This window comes from Aythya fuligula, chromosome 10 (genome assembly GCF_009819795.1).
Source record: "Aythya fuligula isolate bAytFul2 chromosome 10, bAytFul2.pri, whole genome shotgun sequence".
NCBI classification, from domain to species: domain Eukaryota; kingdom Metazoa; phylum Chordata; class Aves; order Anseriformes; family Anatidae; genus Aythya; species Aythya fuligula.
The window spans coordinates 10,020,946-10,039,028 of NC_045568.1; the positions used below are offsets into that span (position 1 = coordinate 10,020,946).

The 18,083-nt window shown below is 57.6% G+C and overlaps 2 protein-coding genes across 2 annotated transcripts; both read left to right on the top strand.

Annotated features, from left to right (window-relative positions):
• The first annotated feature begins 2,510 nt into the window (after window positions 1-2,510).
• SLC26A6 (solute carrier family 26 member 6) lies at window positions 2,511-7,570 on the top strand. Its single transcript, XM_032194253.1, has 18 exons — window positions 2,511-2,647; window positions 2,737-2,876; window positions 2,971-3,081; window positions 3,301-3,536; window positions 3,636-3,800; window positions 3,954-4,106; window positions 4,316-4,398; window positions 4,495-4,642; window positions 4,732-4,845; window positions 4,920-4,997; window positions 5,107-5,202; window positions 5,310-5,416; window positions 5,530-5,599; window positions 5,764-5,856; window positions 6,021-6,138; window positions 6,686-6,885; window positions 6,979-7,033; window positions 7,341-7,570. The coding sequence occupies exons 1-18, from the start codon at window positions 2,511-2,513 to the stop codon at window positions 7,568-7,570; spliced, it is 2,334 nt and encodes a 777-aa protein (XP_032050144.1).
• A 593-nt stretch (window positions 7,571-8,163) lies between these two features.
• Window positions 8,164-16,335, top strand: LOC116493150 (cytochrome b-c1 complex subunit 1, mitochondrial). Its single transcript, XM_032194293.1, has 13 exons — window positions 8,164-8,275; window positions 8,603-8,743; window positions 9,227-9,313; window positions 10,322-10,451; window positions 10,889-11,087; window positions 11,545-11,624; window positions 11,721-11,836; window positions 12,239-12,382; window positions 13,103-13,263; window positions 14,297-14,382; window positions 14,873-14,961; window positions 15,199-15,274; window positions 16,096-16,335. Exons 1-13 carry the CDS (start codon window positions 8,216-8,218, stop codon window positions 16,158-16,160), a joined length of 1,434 nt encoding a protein of 477 aa, XP_032050184.1. The 5' UTR covers window positions 8,164-8,215; the 3' UTR covers window positions 16,161-16,335.
• The last annotated feature ends 1,748 nt before the right edge of the window (window positions 16,336-18,083 follow it).

The following is an 18,083-nucleotide window of genomic DNA, read 5'->3' on the forward strand; positions in this document are numbered from 1 at the left end:
AAAACAGGAAAATAAGGAGCGTGCAGCGGAGCTGGGGGTGTCCGGGCGGCTGTCCCCGCAGCACGGGGCCGGGCAGGGAGCAGGGGCAGCCTGTGGGGCTGCAGCCCGGTCCCAGAGCTGTGGCCTGGGCTCCGGGGAGCGTCCTCCTGGGGTTTGGGTTTGTTCCCTTTTTGGGGGTTTTTGGTTGTTTTAATTTTTTTTTTTTTTCTGTTTTTGTTTTTCTTCGGTTGTTGTTCTCTCTCCGTATCCCGACTCTGTGGGCAGGGAGACGCCCGCCCTCCCTCCCTGGCTGTGTAAAAGTGTATCATGGAAGCGCCAGATTTGGAAATAAAAAGTCTATAAAACGCCGTCGGGCTCCCTGCTGTCTCTCTCCCTGCGCCCGGATCCTCAGAGGATCCACACCGGGGCCTCGGCAGCGGCTCGCAGCCACCACCGCCACCTCGGTGGCCCTGGGGGAGGTGACGGGAGGTGACGGGGATCGCGGGCCCTGCCAGCGGGCGCAGAGCTTCGGGCCAGGTCACCCGGAGATGGAGTCGGCTGCTCCGGTGCCCCGTGGCCCTGGCTGGCATCCCGCAGGCTCTGTGTGTGTGCGGTTATCCATGGGGTCCCGGCAGCAGCCTGGGTGAGGCCAGCGGGAGGAAACCTGAAGGCAACGGCGCTGGTCTCGTGCCACGAGGAAGGAAAGGAGGCAGCGAGCGCGGGCCCATGTCTCCCGTCCCTCCCTTTCTTACTGATGGAGGGGAAAGAGCAGGTGAGCAAAGGGCGCTATTGACCCAAGCACCCCGAGCAAGGTTTGTTCTCCAGGAGCGCCGTCCCTCCCCCTGCGCCCTCCTCGTGAGCCCTGAGCCCGGGCAGCCCCCGAGCTGCGGGGCTGCCATTGCTCGCATCCCTCGAGGAATCCCACGCTGGTGGGCCTGTGGGTGGAAAAAAAAAGGGCTGGGGACAGCCAGGTGGCCGGGGCTCGGGTGGGAGGCTGTGGGCAGGGAGCACCAGGGTGGGGCAGGGTCAGCAGCTGGGGTACAAGAGGCAGCGATAAGCAGGTGGTGAATAATACCCGCTGCTATCAGCGGCTACCGAACGGAAACCCTGCGACGACCTCTGGTGTGGTGCCAGGTGAGCAGATAAAAACCCCGGGGAGGCAGCGGGGGAGAGGGCACCCAGCACAGCCTCTGGCAGAGCTGCCCCGGGCCCGTAGGAGCCGCTGCCCCGGGCTGCAGCACCGGGGATGCTGCGGGGATAGAGGGAATGGGCTCGGTCCTGCAGCCAAGGAGGCTTTGTGCGATGGCCGTGGCTGTGCTGACACTGGGGAGGGCCAGGACCCCCACGGGCTGCCTCCCCGCCCAGCCAAATGGGCCCTGACCCCAAGGATCACGGCCCCGTGTGCCCCCCACAGCCCCGCAGGTGCCCGCGTTCCCGCTGCTGCATGGCGGTAAATCCGCCATGAGCCGGGCGTGGCTCAGAAATATTCCCGAATAACGGCGATAGCAGGCGGTGGCAAAGAGCAGGGGGGTGTGAAAGGGTTCAGCGGTGCTCAGGTGCCCGCCGGGGAACTTTGGAACAAGATAACGGCCGGCTCCGCTCACGCTGGGGGAAGCGGGGCAGTCCACAGGGCACAGCACGCCCGTCCCCAGCAGGTAAAGAGGGGCTGCAGCGAGCATGAAATATTTGGGGTGATGTGGCCAAAAGCACCCCGGTGCCTGGCCACAGCTCCTGCTCCGGGACGTGATGGATCACCCGAGGGAGCTCCGCAGACACGGGAGGGTGCCGGCGTCCAAGGAAGCCATCAATTCCTTGGCAGGGCAGGAGGAGGGCACTGGGGAGGGAGCGGTGTCTCAAAGATCACGGGCAGGTATTAATAGCAGGGAGCAGAGCGTGCGCCCGGCTCGTGGCACCCGACCGGCGTGGGCACAGCAGGTAGGAGGGCCGGGGGCGATGCGGGGAGCGGGGCTGGCGCAGCCCCGTGCCCTCTGTGTCTGATGAACATCCTTGGGATGGAGGCGCCTCAGCACCAGCCCCGAGCTGCGGGTCTGCATGGGGACACCTCTGTCCCGCCGTGCTGATGCCCCCAGCTCACCCCCTGCTCTGCAGCACAGGGGGGCTGGGGCACCGGCGAGCCCGTGAGGCTTGCCAAGGGTTGAAATTCCTGCTCCCCTCATGTGTAAAGGGGCAAAGTCTGCGGCTGAGGCTGGGGGGGCTGGCCAGGGCTCTGCTCCGCAGCAGCGCTGCCCCGGCCGTGCCGCAGTATGTACGGGCTCCGGGCTGGATGGAGGAGGAGGGCGGGTGGCACCGGGGGGGGCGTGCAGGTGGATGGGGACCCCCTGCTGCACCCCAGGGTGACAGATGGGGTGCCACCGCCCCGGTGCCGTCCAGCGCCGCCTTCGTGCAGCGGCACCGTCCCCGTTAGCGCCGCTTCCCCGCGACCTTGGAGCCCTCCCTGCTCCTTGGCCCCGGCTCCCCAGGCGCGGCTGAGCCTTTTCCTCGTCTGCCCGCAGCGTGGGGGGCCGGGGGCCATGGCGGCGGAGATGGTGCTGAGCCACCGGCCCGGGGCGCCCCGCAATGAGGTGCTGAGCGAGGCCGAGCTGGAGGAGCTGGCGCAGAGGAAACCTCCCAGCAAGACCTCGGTGCGCGGCTGTCTCCAGAAGGCGAGGTAGGGCTGGGCTGGACGGAGCTGGATGCTCCCCAGCAGCGCTGGTGCCCCCACGCTGGTTTTTCAGCTCCTGCTCCTTCCCCCGGCAGATGCTCAGCCTCCACCGCCAAGTCCCTGCTCTTCCGCTTCTTGCCCATCCTGCACTGGCTGCCCCGGTACCCGGTGAAGGACTGGCTGCTGGGGGACATCGCCTCGGGCTTCAGCGTGGGCATCATGCACCTGCCCCAGGGTGAGCGAGGCGTCCCCGGGCTGTGCCCTTCCCAGGGCTTTCCCCATCGGGGTTCACCCATCCGTGATGTTTCTCCCCGTTCTGCTGTGCCCAGGGCTCGCCTACGCGCTGCTGGCTGGGCTGCCACCCGTCACCGGCCTCTATTCCTCCTTCTACCCCGTCTTCCTCTATTTCTTCTTCGGGACGTCCAGGCACAACTCCGTGGGTGAGCCGAGGGGCAGTGCGCTCCCACAGGGATGGAGGGGAGGGAGGATGAGGGGGGGAGAGCCTTCATCTACAGCACGGCATCGCCACGCCAATTGGGGGATCCGGGGGGAGAGTTCCTTCTGCTTTTCCTTTGCCCCATGGGGAAGGCATTTGGGGGAAGCACCACGGGCACGCTGAGCCCAGCCCAGGCGTTCGGGTGCCCGCGTGCCTCGGGGAGGTGCTGCCTGGGTGCCGGTGCTGACCTCAGGCTCTTTGCCTGCACCCTGCACGTCCCCAGGCCCCTTTGCTGTCATCTCCGTCATGATCGGCAGCGTGACAGAATCCATGCTGCCCAGCGAGGACTTCTTGGTGTCTGTCAACGGCAGCAACACCACGATAGTCGATGAGAAGGCGCGGGACGCAGCCAGGGTGGATCTGGTGGCCACCATCACCATCCTGTCGGGCATCTTCCAGGTAAAGGGCCGGTGCCAGCCCAGCCTGGCAGGGACCGAGGGGCACTGGTTCCCCGTGGCCGTGCGCCATGGGTGCTCCTCCTGTCACCTATCCTTCCAGGTGGCCCTGGGGCTCCTGCAGTTCGGCTTCGTGGTTACCTACCTCTCGGACCCGCTGGTGCGTGGTTACACCACCGCCGCCTCCGTGCACGTCCTCGTCTCCCAGCTCAAGAATGTTTTTGGGGTCTCCGTGAGCGAGTACTCGGGGCCGCTCTCTCTGTTCAAGGTGAGCGAGGGGCTCACTGCCCCCCCCGGGACCCTCGTGGTGCTGCTGGGGTGGCGCATGCTCACCTGTGGGACTCATGAAAACCCCCCCAAAAAAACTACCAGTGAGGAGTCTGCTTTTGCTCCTGCACCTATTCCCTCCTGCATCTTCCAGACCTTCATTGAGATCTGCAAGAAGCTGCCGCAGACCAATGTGGGCACCCTGGTGACATCCATCATCGCCATGTTGGCCATCTTCGTCGTGAAGGAGCTCAACCACAAGTTCTCCTCCAAGCTCCCCATGCCCATCCCCATCGAGCTCATCACGGTACCTAGAGCTGTCCCAGCTCCCCGTGGGGACGCAGAGGTGGCCCGGGGCTGGTGCCATCACCCATGGGTGGCCCTGTCCCCCTCAGGGTTGGCAGGGGTGGGACAGGATGCCCTGGTGGGGTGGGTTCCAGGACATGCATCCCCTCCTTCTCCTGCACCACGATCCCCAAGCAGGGACACCCTGCCTCACCCCAGCCTCCCCCACAGATCATCATCTCCACCGGCATCTCCTACGGCGTCAACCTGAAATCCAAGTTCGGCATCTCTGTGGTGGGCGACATCCCCAGCGGGTGAGCGGGGGGCCGGGCAGCGAGGCCGGCCGTGCCGGGGCACCGCGCTGCCCACGGGACCCCCTCCTGAGCTCCATCTCCCTGCCTTGGCCGTAGGTTGAAGCCTCCTAAGCTCCCTAGCACCACATACTTTGGGCAGGTGGTGGGCAACGCCTTCGCCATCGCCATAGTGGGTTACGCCATCTGCATCTCGCTGGGTAAGATTTTTGCCCTGAAGCATGGCTACAAAGTGGACAGCAACCAGGTGATGCTCCGATACGCGCGGATCCTTCCCCGTTGGGGGGTGCTGACGGCTTGCAGCGCTTTTCCCCGACCGTCGCTCTGTCCTCGCAGGAGCTGATCGCCCTGGGCCTCTCCAACTTCCTGGGGGGCTTCTTCGAGTGCTTCGCCATCAGCTGCTCCATGTCGCGCAGCCTGGTGCAGGAGGGCACGGGGGGCAACAGCCAGGTGGGTGCGGGCGGCACGGCCTCCCTCTGCTCTCCAAAATCCCTCCCCGCCCTCACCTCTGGCTCTCCCCGCAGGTGGCTGGTGTCATCTCATCCCTGGTCATCCTGGTGACCATCCTGAAGATCGGAGAGCTCTTTCGGGACCTCCCCAAGGTGCGGCCGGTCCCATGGCCTCCATGCCCCGTCCCAGCCCCCTGGCTGCGTCCCGGGTGCCCCTCAGAGGTGCCTTCAGCATCCTCACAGCTGCAGCCTTCTCTCCTAGGCCATCTTGTCTGCCATCATCATCGTCAACCTCAAGGGCATGTTCAAGCAGTTCACAGACTTCCGCACGCTCTGGAGGTCCAACCGCGTGGACCTGGTAGGGCACCAACCAGCCCCGGGGCTTTGCTCTTGCTCTCTTTGCTCTCCTCCACACCGTGATGCCATGGGGAGACCGTGCCGCGGCTGAAATGTCCCCTTCTCCAGATGATCTGGATCGTGACGTTTGTGGCCACCCTCTTGCTGAACCTGGACATTGGCCTGGGGGCCTCGGTGGCCTTCGCGCTGCTCACCGTCATCTTCCGGACCCAGCTGTGAGTAACCCCGGGGGGACGCGGGGAGGGGAGGCAGTGCTGGGGACCCGGTGCTGCTCCCCGAGGGCAGGGGAAGCCCGCAGTAATGTGGCTTGTTGCTCTGCTCCCCGCAGCCCCCACTACTCCCTTCTGGGACGCATTCCCGACACCGAAGTCTACAAGGATGTGGCTGAATACCAGAAGGTAAAAGTGCCGAGGTGCCAGCGCGGTGGGGGGAGAGGCAGGGGTGGTTTGGAGCACTCCTGGGGGCTTTGCGCTGTGCTGAAGATTGGGGGACACTTTGAAGGAGGGCAAGAAGGGGCACATCCCCGTCCCCAGGGTAGCACACGCTCCCCCTCCGTCCCCAGGCACAGGAGGTCCCCGGCGTGAAGATCTTCCGCTCCTCCTCCACGCTCTATTTTGCCAATGTGGAGATGTACGCCGAGGCGCTGAAGAAGAAGGTAGGAGAAGCAGCCTGCTCCCTGGGCACAACCCCAGCATCCCCACAGCCCTGCCAGGGGGATGTAGTCCTGCCCCAGCATTGCTCTGGGGGGAGAAAAGGGCAGAGCTCCCCCCAGCCCCTCGAGCTCTGCCCCTCATGCCATGGGGCTGTATGGTTTTGTAGAGCGGCATCAATGTGGATCGCCTGATCGAGAAGAAGAAGAAGGCGCTCAAGAAGCTGAAGAAACAGCAGAAGAAAGCAGAGAAGGAGAAGGCGAAGAGGAAAAAGGTGCTTCCCAGGAAAAAGAAAAAAAAAAAAAAAGATAAAACGGGGCCTTCCCTGCCTCCCTCAGCACACTCCTCTGATGCACACCCACATCATCACTGCCCAGCCCAGCCCCAGCCCTCGTGCTCGGGGCTCCAGGTTCAGTCTATGGCCACTGAGCAGGGAGAGGCACTGGCACTGATCCGCGCCACCAGGATCGCTTCCAAGATTGGCAGGGGAGGCGACAGTCATTAATGATTAAGTAGTGGAGCCCAGTGAGTCATTAGCAGTCTGTGGCAAGTTAATCATCAGAATTAAGTGTGAGAGCAAAGGCTGACTTAGGCCAGCAGACTGATGAGGCCAGTTCCAGAGAGAGTCGTTAGGGACACCCTGAGGTGACAGCAGACCCGGAAAGAGCCCAGAAGTGGGGCATAGGTGTGAGCAAGGTGCCCTAATGCAGCCAGAGCCTCCCCAAACCCCCCTGCTCTATAGGGCAGGACAAACCTGGGGTCTTTGGGGGTGACACCACCCTGCCAGCCCAGCCCAGGGGGCAACCAGCACCCACATGGTGAAGCCACATCTCCCTCCCTCCCTGCAGGACATGGAGGCTGAATGCAACGGGCCGGGTGTTGCGGTGATCGAGCTGAGCGGGGAGGAGAACAGCGCGCCCGCTGAGCCCACCCTGCGCTCCTTGGGGCTGCCCCAGCCCGACTTCCATGCTGTCATCCTGGACTTCAGCTCCCTCAATTTCGTGGACACCGTCTCCATCAAGATCGTGAAGAATGTGAGGGGCCAGGGCGTCCCCGGTGCTGGTGCAGGGCGGCTGGATGACAGCTGCCCCGTTCCTTTTCCCTGACATGTTTTCTGCCACTTGCAGATCTTCAGGGATTTCCATGAGATAGAAGTGGACGTTTTTGTTGCCAACTGCCCGGGTGAGGAGACACTGCGGAGCTGTCATCCCCTGCTGGGCACAGCCACTCTTTTAGGACACAGCTGCCGGCCGCAGGGCTTCTGTCCCCTCGGTGGTGTCCTCATCCCCAGGCTTCCCCCAGGAGCCAGCAACTGCAGAGCCACAGCACGGGGCGCCACTGCCCCTGGCCGCAGGTTGTCCTGAGGGTGCAGCCTGAGCTCTGCAGCCCCCCATGTCCCTCACAGTGCAGGGGGAGGGAGGTGTGTTTGGGTAGGGACTGGAGAGCTCAGCTGGCTGCCATAACTTTGGGTGCTTCTCCCTCTGCACAGCGTCTGTCCTCGCCCAGCTGGAGCGGGGCAACTTCTTCAGCTCGACCATCACCAAGCAATGCTTCTTCCCCTCGGTGCACGACGCCGTGCTCCACATCTCTGGGGAGCAGCACACAGCCCCGGTGAGGACCTGTCCCGGCTGTCCCCACCGCCGCCGTGGAGAAGGGCAGCCCAGCCGACCCCTTCCTTCCTCTCAGTCCCCACAGGTGCACCACAGCACCAAACTGTAGCCCTGCGAGCGGAGACGTCTCCCGGAGGAGCAGGACCACGCTGCTGGGGAGGCTTCGCCGCTCACCTGCACCGGGGCCTGGAGCCCCCATCCCACTGCCAGCCCCTCCGGGTGCCAGGACCCGGGGGCCGTGACAGCGAGGGGACAGCGGCACAGCCTGTCCTGTCCCTGGGGCTGGGCTCGCCGTGGGGGCACCGTGCAGCCCCCAGTGGACAGTGGCGGCAGGCTGTCAGCGGGCTGTCAGTGGGCTCACTGCCCCATTTTGGCAAACTTTTGCTCAATAAAACAGTCACAGCCAGCGCTGCCTCGTCTCTGTGTGAAGGGCAGGTGGGGACAGGACAGGACAGGACAGGGTCTCCCAGGGCTTCTCTCCCCACTCTGGAGCTCCCCCAGCCGGGTCCGGCCGCCATTTTATCTCCCCCACCGCCAGGGGGCGCCGCCATTTTGTCTCCCCTCCCGACCACCAGAGGGCGCCGCCATTTTGTCTGCCCCACCACCAGAGGGCGCCGCCATTTTGTCTCTCCACCAGGGGGCGCCGTACACCCCCCCGTGCACATGCGCGAGGGGAGGGGGCCGGCCTGGCTCGCCCAGGCGCAGCGCGCATGCGCACCTCCCCTCCAGCCCGGTCGGCGGCGGCAGGGACAAGATGGCGGCGTCCTCCCTGTGCCGGGCGGCCGGGCGGGCCCTGGTTCGCCGCCCTCACAGCGTGGGTGCCCGCGGCCGGAGGGGGGTTGTGGTGGCCGGGAGCGGGGCCGGGAGGCTCGGCACGGCCCGGCAAGGCCCGGCGGGGCGGTGGGGGCGCGGGGCGCAGCGCGTCTGCAGGCCTGGGAAGGTCACGGGGACGCGGCGGGTGGCGGCGGGTGAGGGCTCGGGGTGAGGCGGCAGCGCCCGGTGTGGGCCCGGGGCGGCTCCTCGCAGCCGGCTGTGAGCGCTCGTGGGCCGAGGAGAGGGGGCTGGGTGGTTACTGGTATCCAGGAGGGTTGTTTTATGGAGGGCGGTTGGTGTTTGGTAGTTACGGCTGCCTTTCCTCCAGGCACCCCTGCTGGGCTTGACGAGGAGCCGAGGCACCGCCACCTACGCGCAGACACTCCACAATATTCCCGAGACGCAAGTCACCACCCTGGATAACGGCCTCCGTGTGGCTTCCGAGGAGTCCAGCCAGCCAACGTGTACGGTAAGGTTAGGAAAGGGTAAGGCCTTGCTTGAAACAATCATTCTTACCATATGTGTGCCTGATTTTCCAGAAGTGACAAGCAAGCATTTGAACTGAGGTATCTGACAGACCACCCCAATTTACTTTGCTAATTGGTCAGAGTAACATAGCAGTAGAAAGGCTGGCCTAGCTCTGTGCAAGTCTATAGCTGAGCTTTCATGCTCTACCAGTTTCCTCAGCTCTACAGTTTTTACATAGGCTCATATGTAAGCAGTAACCAACCAGAAGTAGTTATATCTTTGGCAAAAGTTTCTGAAAGCTTTTGTTAAGCTGCTAGATAAAAATACAAAATGTGTGCTGGAAACAGTTGCTGGTGCTTGTTTCTACTTTGATGCTACTGGTGGAGTGGACTTCTTTTCCCTGCCGTTATATTTGTGGTGGGAGGCTTGAACATACAGGTTTGTGTTCTCTTCTAATATGTGTGCCTGATGCCTTTGCTGTTAGGTGGGCGTGTGGATCGGGGCGGGGAGCCGCTATGAAAATGAGAAGAACAATGGGGCTGGTTACTTCGTGGAACATCTGGCATTTAAGGTAAGTTTAAGGCAGTGTGCTAGATCTGGCATGGGACTTCATGGAGACAGTGTTCTAGATGTTTGCTGGCATGTTAAGCTCTCGCTTTAGAGGCTCTAGGTGATAAAGGAGACTGTACATCTGTTCACTGAATCTCAGAGACTTTGCACATGGTATAAAAATAACCTTAAAAGGACTTCTAGTCTGTATGGTGCTCTTTGTTTGAATATGGGGCAACTCCTAAACATACGTGAATTAAAGCAGCTCTTACTTACCAGCTGGTATTTCCCATCATAAAGGAAAAAACTTCTGAGCAACAAGTCAGACTGAATCTCTGATGCTGTGATTCCTGACTATCCCAGCTGCTACCTGGCATGCTCATAAGACCCTTAAAAAGCACATTTCTTCAGGATAGCAGAGCTGAAAGCAGCACATCATTATAGCCATTTATTTGGCTTTGGCTTTGGTAGTGGATCAGCAGAGGTTGGAGACTACAGCTCTTTATTAGCAAAGTGTCTGCTGGGCAGGCCTGGGACAAAAGGCATCTGAACCTGGAATTTGCTGACTCAAAGCCAGTCCGTGCCATCGCAGGCAACTGCAGCGTCTGGCTTGCTCCTTAAGGGATGAGCTAGATTGTGGAAGTCATTTTCTGCTCCTGTTCTGGTTTCTTCAGAATATTTCTATTTGAATAGCTGGAAACCCGCTTCTTATTTTGGTGTTTGCTCGTACTTGGTTTGCTTGCACTGATGTGATCTTCAGCTGCTGGAAGATGTATGCCAAGGAGACCTTGGCATACGTCTCCTTCTTGTTGGGTTTCAGCTGGTGTTTCAGAATATATTTCAGTCTACCTTTAGCTAGAGTAAACAAACCAAGTTCTAAATCTCTTGCTTTCTGTGCTTGCTCTTGGCTTTATGAATCAAATGACAGCTTTTATTGTTTTAGGTCTTTATTGTTCTTTTTTTACTGGTTTAGTTCTGCCCCTGGGGAAACCTGTTCGTTTTGTAACCATGTGTTCCTGCTTTCTTTTAGGGCACAAAGAAGCGTTCTTGCGCTGCCTTTGAGAAGGAAGTGGAGAGCATGGGTGCTCACCTGAACGGGTACACCTCGCGTGAGCAGACTGCCTATTACATAAAAGCCCTGTCCAAGGACATGCCCAAAGGTAGGCTGGCAGAGTTATGGAGGTTAAGGAGACTTCCTAACAATTGACCAGGGAACGAGGTTGTGGCTGAGCAGTAAATTGGAGGTTCTAGATGTCAGTTGAAGAGAGCACTGCCAAGAAATGGTGCCTCAAGGCTGCAAGCTCACTTGTTCCCAAAACCAGCTTTGCAAAGCTCTTGTGTCAGTCTGCGCTGTATGCCAGAAGGGGGAAGGCGAGGAGTGGGGGTTCAGCAGTGTGTGGATTTATGGAGCTGACAAAATAAGCTCAGCAACAACCACTGTGTCGGGAGTGCCCAGTGCAGCTTTTGCAGCACAAGCTGACCTGGAGATGTTTTCATGCTAAACCAGTGATGGTTTTCCTTCTCTGATGTGGGAACAGGTAGCGCTCCTGACTGTTAGGCAGGCAGCAGGGTTGCTAACGCAGTAAATGTTTTGCAGTGGTGGAGCTCCTGGCTGACATCGTGCAGAACTGTGCCCTGGAGGAGTCTCAGATTGAGAAGGAGCGTGGTGTCATCCTGCAGGAGATGAAGGAAACCGACAGCAACCTGGCGGATGTCACCTTTGATTACCTCCACGCCACTGCTTACCAGGGCACTCCGCTGGCCCGCACCGTCGAGGGGACCACGGAGAATGTCAAGTGAGCAGCAGGCTGGGTGCACTGCGCAGCTCGTGGTAGTAGCTTCATCAGGAGGAATTCGTCTTCAGGCAAGATCTGATGCTGCTAGGGCCTGGCCGAACCTTTCCCCGTGCTTTAGACTAAGAGCTAGGGGTGCTCAGTAAAGCCTTGAGCACACACACCTGTTTGGGTATCAGTAGCCCAGTGGCCAGGGGTTGATACTCTCTAGTCTGCATTTGAGCTCTCCTTAACTTTTCTTTTGACCGCCTGTTTCATTCTCTGTGCTCTGGAATTAGAGTACAAGGAAACCAGGCAGTGTAACTGAAACCAGGCAGTACAGTTCTGCCTCTAAAAGGCACTGTTACCCCATAACAAGCAGAATCAACACCATCACTGCTGTCTCTGCGCAGTGAACTAAGCCTCTCGTCCCTCCAGCTCCGAGAAGCTGATGTTTTAGCTCTCTCTCTGTGTTCTCTAGGCATCTGACTCGGGCGGATCTAGCTTCATATGTTGAAACTCACTTCAAGGCACCTCGTATGGTCCTGGCAGCTGCTGGAGGTAAGACCAAATCCTTGTGGTGCTGGGAAGCCTGGGTATTTTTAATTTTTGTAATGGAGCTGTTTAAAACTGTACACTTCTCGTTGTTGTTGCCAGGTATTTCCCACAAAGAGCTGGTGGATGCAGCTAGGCAGCACTTCAGTGGGGTGCCCTTTGCGTACAAGGAGGATGCTGTGCCTGTTCTGCCGCGCTGTCGTTTCACAGGGAGCGAGGTAAAGTCGTTTGGGTCCCTAACGAAACAAGCTGGTGGTGCCAAACTGCTGAATGAATGTGACACCAGCTGTAGGTGCCTCCCAGCAGAAAAATCTGTGTATCTCGGAAGCTGATGATGCTGTACTGATGCTGGTACTGCCCTCATGTTCTGTTCTTTAGGCTTGTTGCCACAACATGTTGGGTTTTAGAAACCAAATCCACTAAGAATGTGAAGCTATTGCTTACATCATCTGTTGTAAAGCCTGTATTGGAGCAACTGGCTCCAAAAACAGCTGAATTTCACTGGGATAATATCAAGCCCTCCGATTTCTCAGCCCGGCGCTGCAGCAGACAAACGCACAGTGCTCACTCAGTTCTCCCCTGCTCACTCAGTTCTCCCCTGCTCCTTGGTGACGTTGCAGATCCGTGCCAGAGACGATGGTCTGCCCGTTGCCCACGTTGCCCTCGCTGTGGAGGGGCCCGGATGGGCCGATCCGGACAACGTCGTCCTCCACGTGGCCAACGCCATCATCGGATGCTATGACCGCACCTTTGGAGGTGGCAAGGTGAGAGACCTGGGGGTGTGCCAGGGACAGCCCGGAGCCCTTCACTGTGAAATATTCCGGAGGCCCTGGGGAAGGTGCTTTGTGGGAGGCTGTTGTGGTTCCCAACCGGGAAGTGATAGGAACCTGGAAAATAGGACAGAAGGCTGGGCCAGGGCACTTCTGGAGATGTGATGCTGGGAGATGAGTTGAGCCTTCTCTGCTAATTCGGAAGAAATTCAGGTGATGAATTCTCAGCAGCTTTTCCTACCTGTGTGAGCTGAGCAGTCAGCGAGGGTGGGGACGGAAGCAGGGCAGAGAAGCTGTCTTCTCACAGTGTGAGCGTGCCTTGCAACTATAACGCAGTTGGAACTTGTTTAAAACCCACTGTTACATCTGTTGTCGTCTATAACTTGTTTTGTCTGCATAACTGTGCTAACCCCTGCTGAGAGGCCTTGTACTTGCCATGTTCTCCCACTCCTACGCTGCTGAGTATACCAGCTCCTCATCTGCTGCCGGGAAGGGAAGGGGTTTTGCTGTATGGACTCTTAGGCCGTTGTGTGTGACTTTTCCAACTGTAACCCTCATCTGTTGACCACCTGAGGGGCCTAAATTAAGCTCTCCTTTGAAAAGCGTTACGCTCCGTCATGTCTGCGGTCGCTGTGCGAGCAGCTCAGCTGGAAAGAATTCGAGCTCTGAGGAAGCTGTCAGATTGAAGGGCTGATGCTATCTCCTTATTTACAGAATCTGTCCAGCAGGCTAGGGGCGCTTGCAGTGGAGCATAAACTCTGCCACAGTTTCCAGACGTTCAACACCTCCTACTCTGATACCGGCCTCTTCGGTTTCCATTTTGTTTCTGATCCTCTGTGCGTAGATGATATGATGTTTTGCGCTCAGGGCGAGTGGTAAGTACAAGTTTGGCAAACATTTCTGTTTCAGATCTGGTTTTCTTGTAGGTGATTGAGCTGGTGGAGGTCGTGTCAGGTCCTCAGAGCGCTGTGTCTGCATGAGTGTCTGGGTAACTCGCCTTCTGGTTGAGTGATCCTGTCGGTGCTTTCTGCAACTGTCAGGATGTGACTTGGGAGGAGCTGGTTTGATCCCTTGAGGTTCTTCAGGTCTTTGGCTCATGGCTTGAAAATTAACTCTGACCTAACTGAAACCAGGGCACACACATTAACGCCGAGGCTTTGGCTCTTTATATCCGAGTGAAGCCATTCCTTAGAGCTGAGGCTCCCCTGGGTGCCTGACAGATGCAGCTCCATTGTCCCGTTAAGTCTGAGCAAAGCCAGCAGAGCTCCTGCCTTCCAAAGGCTGTGTTGTGACTGGTGTGTGCCCTGCTGCTGGAGCCATGCCAGCACTCAGGGGCCTTCTGCTGGTCCAGCTTTATGCTCACACATCCCAGCGGTGGTTCAAGGCTACGTTGGAGATTCAGAGCCGAGCCGCGCTGTGCGTGGAGCAGATGGAGCTAGCCCTTGCCCTAGAGACGTTGCAGTTGGCAGGGGAGAAAGGGATTTAGCAGCTGGAGTCCAAAGAGGCTCTTTAGAACTGCCTCGTTCTTTCAGCGTCAGTTTCCATAGCAGCTTGCTGTGTTTGGGAATAGCTGACACGCCTTTCTTCTCCTGAGCTCGCTCGCTGCTGTGCCCGGTGGGCGATCCGCAGTCAGCACAGAGCTGTTCGGGTCTCTGGGAGCGTAACTCAGCACGTGACTGCTGGCTGACGCTCCCTGCCCATGAGCTTGAGCTTTTTCCTCTCGCCTCCTGCTGTTTGTTGCTTCCCCAGTTCTTTGCTGCTCTGCAGCGGCCAGGAATGAATCTCAGGCCTGCGGCATGAGGGCTGTTAACAGCTTGTTTCTGCAGAGCCTTGGGAAAGGGAGGAAAGCTCCCTGCCTGAGTACAGACATCGTTAACAGCTTCGATGGTCATCCCGTCTCTTCTGCAGGATGCGTCTGTGCACCAGCACCACGGAGTCAGAGGTGAAGAGAGCCAAGAACTATCTCCGAAACGCCATGGTAGCTCAGCTGGATGGTACGTCTGCTTTATGGATGCAGCTTTCAGAGGGTTAACCACGGATGTCTCCAGTGGGAAGAAGGAGCTCTGCTAGATGTTACGGTCCTACTAGTAGATGCTGTGCAAAATTCCCTTTGCCCTGCTCTTTTTTCTTCCTCCTGTGTCATCAAAGTAGCTGATCACTGCCTGTTGTGATCTAGACTAGCTCTGACTGTAAACCTCTGGTCATTTTCTTGCTTCCAGTGTATAATCATTTGCATGCCGCTTGCTAAACTTAGAATTTGGGATCTGCCAGCTGGTCTGCTTTGGTGGTAACACTTGGGAGAGCAGGGAGAATGTCCGTATTGCTTGCTTTCTGCTGGAGCTGCTTGGTGTAGTAACAACGCCCAAGACTTCATTAGAACCTGGTTAATGGCTCGAGTTGCTTCTGTGCTTTGGCTCACGATCAGTCTGTGAAATTTGAGAAAGGTTTCTACTTTGCTGACAGCGTGATATCTTCAACACCTAGGTACCACTCCGGTGTGCGAAACGATTGGAAGCCACCTCTTAAACTATGGGCGCCGCATCCCTCTGGAGGAGTGGGACGCCAGGATTTCTGTAGGTACCCCTTTGTTTTGCGTGGGTGCCCTGAGCACACTGCCACATCTCCTGTACCCTCAGAGGGCACAGCTGTGCAGAACACGAGCCTTCCTTGCAGACAAGGGCTAGACTGTTGGTACAGATACCTCCCAAGCGTCTGCCAGCATGTTTTTAATCATCCTGATATGTCATGGCAATAGCAACTTCCAGCTTTGAGAAACCTAAGTCATTAATTGCTTGTTTGTTACTCATTAGGCTGTTGATGCAAGAATGGTGCGGGAGGTCTGCAGTAAATACATCTATGACAAATGCCCGGCGCTTGCAGCGGTCGGTAAGTGACCAGGCAATTAGTAGAATTGTAGAATTAGTAGAAAATAAGAGGGGGACAAGAGCTGAGCGGAAGCGAGGTACGGGCACTTCTTACATGTCTGTTCTGGCCTCGTCACCGCTCTGGTTCTTTGCTCTTACCCTCCTACCTCCGAACATGAGCTGTGCCAGAGCACGTCTGCCAGGAGATCAAAGGCGCAGGTGATGGAGGCGCGGTGGCAGCGAGCTGCTGGCTGTCCTCCCACCCCTGCCTGCTGTGGAGCTGTGACTAAGGCTGGGAGTCCCGCGGCGGGGCGTGGGCCCGGTGGGATGTGCCAGGTGTCCTTACCCTGGGGTCATGGTGGTTTATGTAAGGGAAGTGAAGGGGCCCGATTCTCTTGCGCTGCTCTGGCATGTCTGTCTGGCCAAGGACAAATTCCTCTCGGGAAGCCTGCCTGAGCAGCTCAGCTCAGCTCCGCTGCCTTCTCCTTCCTGCGTGTTGTGGATTCCCCTCCTCCACGCAGCTGTTTCCTCTGGGCCTTCAAAGCGGAGCAGTGGGAGAGGGTTTTTGAAAAGGGAGATGGAACGAATTAGTCAAAATCTCTGTGACTTGGCGGCTCCCTGAATGTGAACCGGCTCGGAGGAAACCAGTAAGGATTTTTATGTCAGGAGATGGCATCTGCCAGTTCTCCTGATTTAGGTTTGAGCTGAAGTTGCCTGGTTTTGTGTGTAGCTGCTCTGGATTGTGAGTGCAGTCTGCTCTCCCACCACCTCCTTTACAGTCATGCAAAATCACACAGTGCTTTTAATGACAACCCCAGTGATTCTCTTCTTTTGCTCACTCAGGTCCCATTGAACAGCTCTTGGATTACAACCGTATCCGCAGTGGCATGTACTGGGTCCGTTTCTAGGACGGGTACCTGCTGGATGGACGTAACGAAGCTCTGGACCATGGAAGGGCTCCCGGCGTTGTCTGACTCTGAATGTCTTGTGTGCCGGGGCGAGGAGGAGTCCCATCAAATGGCTGTCTTCTCGGTATTAAATGTATAATAAAAAAAATAAACATATCCTACGTGGAGTTGGCTCTGCTGGGTGTAGTCCTTGTCTTGCTGGGCCGTGTGTGTAGGCATTGTTAATTTTGTCAGACTGCTGAGGTAATGGACCAGGAAGTCGTGGTTTGTCAGGGCTCGTGCTAGAAACCTGCCCGTCTGTCTGCACCCTTCCTGAGTGGGCTCTGTCCTGCCAGGCATTGCTTTAGGCTGGTTGAAGGAGCTCTCTTCCTTGGTACAAGGCTGCTGAGGTAGCTTTGGCCATTTCCTCCATGTCCTTCTGTGGAGCAGCAGCATGGTCAGGCAGGGGTTGCAGCGTTCCTGTTTGTGCAGACCTGAGAACGAAGGGTCCTTGTCTGGAGAAAACTCCTGTGCTCTCCTTCCTGCCTGTCAAGGAGATCAGGCTGTATCTACAGAAAGGTTGCCACCTTCCTGTTCTCTGGGGTGTGCAGGTAAACTCCAGAAGGACAGTCTGTGTAATGTCACTTTGATCACCTTCAGGCCAAACTGGCCAGCTGGGCTCCCATCAGCTGTTTAAATTAACGGTGATCCCGGAGCCTGTAGTGGGACACGGTACCTCTCATCTGGAGTTTCTTGGTTTCTTAGTTCTTCAGTGACAAGCAGGGACTGCTGAGGAGCTGGTTGGTGTCTGTCTGAAGGTGATCTGAGAGTTGGAAGAGCTCTGCAGCCCTTTCTGCTTCGGTGGTGTTCAGTGGGTGTTCCCATGTCCTGCCTCTGGGGAACGAACGTGGAGCTGAGAGCAGACGGGATGAAACAGCGAGAATTTTGGAGAAAAGCTTCCCACCAGGTGGCACCAGTCCCACAGCTACACCGGGAAGCTGCGAGGTGCTCCTTGATCCTCGCCTTTGGAACAAATCTCGCAGGGATTCTCGTTTAATTTCCAGGTGCTGTCCTGACAAGTGGGATTTAAAAATAGTGTAAAAGTTTCTAAGAGTTAGTCATTGCACTTGAGACTAATCCAGTGTACTAAATCATTTGTGCTGAATCTGGATTCTTGATGAGAGAGTCAGTGTGTCTGAACTCATTGCGTACACTAGGCAAGTTTGAAACTGTTAAATGTTCTTGATGCAATTTGGATTTAACTATCATCGCAAGCTCTGGCTCGTTATACGTGCACTGAGGGCTGAACAAACTAAACAAGCTCGCTTACGCCTCAAGCCTCGTGGAACCAGTAAATGGTTCTGTCTTGGTTTTGTGATGGCAATTAGGCTGTAATCCTGCTTTCCATTGCTAGATAGACTTCTGCTCCTCGGTGAGCTTCCAGGGCACTTTACAGTTGGTGGGAAGCACAAGGAAAGGAAGGTGTGCATCCTTGCCTCAGCATTTCCTACACGTTTTCTCTGCGGGTATCTTCTCGATTGTTCTTGTATAATTCCCCAGCCCCTCCTGAACCACTTTGTACTGAGGAACACATTCAGCCCCCTCTGCAGCTGCCGCTTTCCAGAGCCCTTTGGTTCTGTGCAAAAGAAGCAGGCTGCACGGGGCAGAGTGCTCCCGGCGCTTCAGGGAGGATTAACACCCAGAGGACACGCTGCTGCAAGGCAGGCTGCATTAAAAGATACCAGAAGGTATTTTTTCAGATGCTCTTATCCATGCAAAAACCTGAGGCTCTGGGCTGATGCAGGCAAGGAGCGGTGCCCTGCTGAGCAGCATTGGGTGCTGCTGGGGGTTGCTGAGGGCTGTGCCCTCGCGTTTGTTGGCACCTTCTGGCTGCAGCTCCCGTGGCACTCTGCCTTGCAGTGCCTGTTGTGTTTGGGTGCTGGG

Bases quoted from the DNA above. Each gene is read 5' to 3' on its own strand.
- SLC26A6 (XM_032194253.1), top strand. From the start codon at position 2,511: ATGGCGGCGGAGATGGTGCTGAGCCACCGGCCCGGGGCGCCCCGCAAT. The intron at 2,648-2,736 runs GTAGGGCTGGGC...TTCCCCCGGCAG, and splicing joins GGCTGTCTCCAGAAGGCGAG to ATGCTCAGCCTCCACCGCCA. The intron at 7,034-7,340 runs GTGAGGAGACAC...CCCTCTGCACAG, and splicing joins TTTTGTTGCCAACTGCCCGG to CGTCTGTCCTCGCCCAGCTG.
- LOC116493150 (XM_032194293.1), top strand. From the start codon at position 8,216: ATGGCGGCGTCCTCCCTGTGCCGGGCGGCCGGGCGGGCCCTGGTTCGC. The intron at 11,837-12,238 runs GTAAAGTCGTTT...GTGACGTTGCAG, and splicing joins GTCGTTTCACAGGGAGCGAG to ATCCGTGCCAGAGACGATGG. The intron at 13,264-14,296 runs GTAAGTACAAGT...TCTCTTCTGCAG, and splicing joins TTTTGCGCTCAGGGCGAGTG to GATGCGTCTGTGCACCAGCA.